General features: G+C 39.4%; 1 protein-coding gene across 1 annotated transcript; it reads right to left on the bottom strand.

Annotated features, from left to right (window-relative positions):
• Window positions 1–2,145: 2,145 nt before the first annotated feature.
• On the bottom strand, window positions 2,146–4,124 carry LOC113231709. Its single transcript, XM_026466188.1, has 3 exons — window positions 3,893–4,124; window positions 3,723–3,815; window positions 2,146–2,456 (listed from the first exon to the last, which is right to left on the bottom strand). The coding sequence occupies exons 1-3, from the start codon at window positions 3,991–3,993 to the stop codon at window positions 2,192–2,194; spliced, it is 459 nt and encodes a 152-aa protein (XP_026321973.1). The 5' UTR covers window positions 3,994–4,124; the 3' UTR covers window positions 2,146–2,191.
• Window positions 4,125–5,093: the final 969 nt, after the last annotated feature.

Below are 5,093 nucleotides of genomic sequence, written 5' to 3' on the forward strand. Positions count from 1 at the left end.
CTAGCCACACACTGCTCGGAAGCTACTACCTTACCAACAAGCAAACAACCGAGGAGGCTGTGGCTTTAGTCTGCCAAAAACCTATCTAAAAGGACAGACCATAACCACATCCTAATCAAACAATTCAAAATATAATTATTCGTTAGCTATCCTAGCTATTTAGGTAACCTATCTAAATCCTAACTCTTTATTTCAGCTACCCTAGCTTGGCTGAATGTTCCTAACAAATCCTTAAACATCACTACTAGAACTTCCTAAATGCATCACTAAACTATCTTCAACGTACACGCTGCTACGACGACGACACAGGCTTGAGCACCCATCGGACGTCCACTGGGGAACATCAATATTTACTTCCCAGCTGCCTTAGTCCTCGTCCGCGTTCCACCTAACTTTCTTACTTTCTTTGAACAAATTAAAACAACACGCAAATTATCCTAACAACAACAACATTTCCTAACACATATATGATATGGCGATATACCATATGGAGGATTCCTAATAATTAAACAAATATATTTTCCTTGAATGCAGACAGTTCTTGTTCATCTGGGAGAATGACCACGAACTATGCACCCACACAGGACAACATACCCATAAAAAAATTAAAAAGTGAGTAATATCTATCCAAGTCGGTAGTCCATCTTCTCCTCCCGTCCTTCTAAGTCTGCAAAATCAATTACCGCACTATTTACCGTCAGAAAGTCCTGTCCCAAAATAAGGAACTCATTTTGGGACATTTTCAATCTGCAAATGCAATTTATCTGCAAACAATTGTGAGATTATTGAAACAAAAGCACCAGTATCCACCAAGGCCTCGCAATCTATATTATTTATACAAATGGTTATAAAGGGTATCTATATAGGTAGGGTAAATCTACATCTACAATCTACATTACACTTATCAACTACACACAATTTTTGTTCCAAGCACGCCGGTTTCGCATTCCACGTCCGACCATCCCGGCTATCTATCGGCGTGGCGGTGTGTTTGGGTGATCGCCTCTTGAATGAGCAGCTGCGCCTTGATAAAATCGACGTTGGGGATAACTCGTCGAAGAACCACTTCCTTGTGCTTGCGAATATACATGCCGAGGTCTCAAGTTATACCTTCCGCGTGGCGTATTTCGCTGAACGTCAAACGGAACGACGGCCGTGATCGGAGTTTGTGGCGTTTGATAATCTGAATAAGCTGTGATGGATCCACCAACGGGTGAGGGATCTCGATGTGCTTGCCAAGACTGAGAACATTCCTTCGAAATACACACCGGTAATTCGATACCCTGTTGTTCTAAGTTTGATTGTCGATTAAATACATCTTCCATGTGTATAATCGTTTTTCTCAACTCGTCTTTAGACGCGAACAACTTGCTAGCAAGCATCCACTGATACTTGGGAGCTAAAGATTTTAGGTAATGTTTTGTAAATTTCACATCGTCCTGTATCTTTGCTTTTATCGCCAAACTATCCAGATTATAAAAATAATTCAGGAGCGGCTCATTAGGTATCTGCCGCCTGTACAAAACTCTTGAGCATAATCGACCTGCGAGGGGAACTGCTCTTTTAACTTTTGCGCAACGATATCATAGGTGGCATATGAAGAAAAATGGGTTTTATACCACTGCAAGGCTGGCCCTTCCAGATATGTCGCAATTACATATCTTTTTTGCCCATCCGACCAGTTATTTATCACGCTGATTGCCTCAAACTGGCCCAGAAACTCCTCCACATCATTTAGGCCCGAAAATTTCTGTGCCGGTGTATGATTCGTTGTATAGTTTTTTTACTTTGCCCCTATTCACTACGAAGCGCACAAAAACACAATAAAAAGTGAAAATATATATTACGTATTGTACATGTTGTTTTTTGGAGGCTTCTACTAGAACTGCCAAGATGATCTTTTTCCTATCCTATTTTTTTAAATACATTTTAAACACAAATCTATATTCATTCATCCAATACTTCTACTCATAGAGTAGAGCCTAGACTACAGTAGCTAGCGAGATGGGTCTATAGTTGGCTGTAGTGTAGTAATAACGATACACACCGTCGTTTTATGATGTAGTTAGTGTAAAACATTAATTTGTAATATGAATTGGCACACCAGCGCCTACGTTTTTTGTGAAAGAATGTTAAGGCTGCGTGTTATATGTAGTATTCGTTTATTAGTATCGATATCTTAGCGTTGTGTTCACTTCTTGAGTTTGGTCTGGTCGACTTCGCGGTCGTAGAACTCCTTAAGCAAGTTCTGATCCATGATCATCTCGTCGCAAAACTCCAACTTCTTAATGAGGTTCATCTTCACCGTATTCTCATCCTGTTGCAACATGGATTTGTAGAACTTGGTGTTGATGAGGTTGGCAAAGAACTTGCGGTTCTTGATGAATTTAGGTGCAAAGCCCACCGTTGTGCGCGCCGGCGACAAAATAAACGTTTGCAGATTGTCCACCAGGAACCTAAAAATGTTAATTAACATCCATACTTTTAAGTAAGTCACTAATGAATATGTAATAAACACTTGATTTCTTGTCGTCCATGCCGCCATCTTTGGACTGCTCTTGGTCCTGTGACCAAGAGCGGTGCCAGTTGTGCTGTCACAATGCTCGGAAAAATTACGCGGAAATCACATTATCGAAATCAGGTACTTCATTTTTTGAAGCCTCGCCGTCCAGGGCGTATAAGTATCGGACAAGGAGTATGGATCTAGAATAGTTCAAAGGAATACTGCGTACGTGTCCTGTATGGAATTTGTTTCCACCTGCAAAGGTTTACTACGCTCTAATACAATTTTAAATCCTGTGTTATTCACGACAGTTCTTAGATTCTCTGCATTTACAATTTTCTTTTCTGTTTGCGACAGGAACTCCGGTACTACAGCTAAACACTTTGAATTTGCACTCTAATTATCAGTTTTCATGTCTTTTGCCTCTATAACAGTGACGAGGGTTTGATGATGATAGTATAGAAAGATTTTGCTAAAACTTTGGTGGAACTACAGTTATGATGAATTTATATATATAATTTATTTAATAACTTCGGGGGATAGTGCACTTACGCGTAACTAGCATTTGATTATGCGTCTCCATTTCGGTAATTTAGCGGCCAAATCAAATCCGCGTAAATGTCGTGGCAACCAAATTAGCGTGATTTATGGGGCTCTATTATTATCAGTCCGTAGACTACATAAATTATTGTGCAGAAAGTTTATATTTATATTTACGTACGCGGATTTGCAGATCTCCGACGTTATTAAGCATGCATACTTATAATAAGCATACTATCCGTATTGGGAAAACAGCACGTGGAAGTGATCATGAAATAAAGAAAAGGCTCGAAGGGAGTCAAGAACGTTGACAACGACATATTTTACTTGATCAACTGGTTTTAGTGTTTTTGTAGCTCTTCATAGACACAAAATAAACTTTAATTATGTCTATAGGTATGATCTGAGAATAAAATAGGTATTAGGCTTGAGTGAATTATCTTCTTGAAAGTTTAAACGAGTTCAGAGTACTTTGTCATTTAGGGCTCGGACGGGGAAGTGCCCTGGGATAAAGATAGTTGAATGCTTGACTGAACCTAGGCGACAGAAGTGCGGAAGAGTGAGGCCACGCGCGACTGCCTCACATCTGTCCGCGCGCGCCGGGCGAGGCAGCCGCGCACAGCGGCGGTGGCGGCGATGGCGACAATGGCAGAGCTTCGTCGGCCTGTTATATTCTCACCGTTGCTTAGGCATGGTGGTAGTGACGCAATTCCAATACAACATAAAGAAATCAGTTAAAGTGGTCTCCGCTATGATTTTCGCGTCCGTAAATCTGTAACGTGAAACAATAAAAATTATTTTCTCAGTAAACTGCATACAAACGATTGCAAAGTTCAGTTCTTATATTACTTCTGGTCTGCCTCTGACTCGAAGACTGCGTATGTTATTTTCAATTGCCCGAACATAAGCAATAGGCTAAACGGTAAGATTAAAATATTTTCTCGCGGCATGGTTTATTGATACATAGTTCACGTTCCACTTTATTGTAGTGGAATTGAATTTGCTCCCTCTCGTAAAACATAAAAACGCGGAGATTTATTTGAGATTGTGTAACTTTTTATGAAAGTACTTAGATTAAGTAACGTTGAAAGTAAATTATAAACCAAGGCATATCGACATAATATGCTTAGACACATATAATGCCAGCTACGAGAAGTGTCTAGTTTTGAAGATAGATGGATTGTGAAAACTTTAACGAGATAATAAAATAAAAATCAAGTTTACAACATAAGATGGCCCACATTATCATTACTAATGTTATCGTAAAATCGGCAATCGCTATTATCAGGTACATTTAATTAAGAACTATTATAAAATGACAGAAAAGCTAACCGCGAAAAGCCAAGAAATAATCTCAGTACAGAATACTAAAAAAAACCGACCTCAAAAGTATATAAATATCCCCTAGTTCGCCATTATACAGGACTTGACACCGGAGATAATAAAAATAGGCGCTCACTACGACACTACTCAAAGTATATTCAGAGAAAAACGCCTTGAATTGGAGAAATAGCAAAATCAACCAATAAAGTAATTGCTCCTAAATTAAAGTTAGGCGCTATTTATAAAAATGAATCTTCATGCGTGAACAGCCACCCTTCGAGGTAGATGACTTTCTTCAAAATGAAAAGGGGCCACTATGGAAGTACCCCCTTTCCAACAAAAAAGAATCATGAAAATCGGTTCACAAATACCGGAGTTATCGCGTAACATACATACCAAAAAAGAAAAAAAAAAGAAAGAACACAGTCGAATTGAGAACCTCCTCCTTTTTTGAAATCGGTTAAAAATAGTACAATTTTTTGGAAATCTGCCTGAATCTTAGAGCATTCCTTCTTTTCCATCCTCTAAGGCTTCCTAGCACTTACAGTATAAGAGTGGCATCTGGTTGATCGGAGATGGAAAGAAGCAAGCAGGATTAAATCGTGGGTTATGCGGAGGTATATTGCACAGTCCCATAAATGTGTGGTTTGCAGCTTTGGAGGTCTGCCTTCACGAGGAAATTGCCAGTGCGTATCTTAGATCGACGTTCTAATGAATTCAAGGCACA

This window comes from Hyposmocoma kahamanoa, unplaced genomic scaffold, assembly GCF_003589595.1.
Source record: "Hyposmocoma kahamanoa isolate Upper Pololo Valley unplaced genomic scaffold, ASM358959v1 66, whole genome shotgun sequence".
In the NCBI taxonomy this organism is placed as follows: domain Eukaryota; kingdom Metazoa; phylum Arthropoda; class Insecta; order Lepidoptera; family Cosmopterigidae; genus Hyposmocoma; species Hyposmocoma kahamanoa.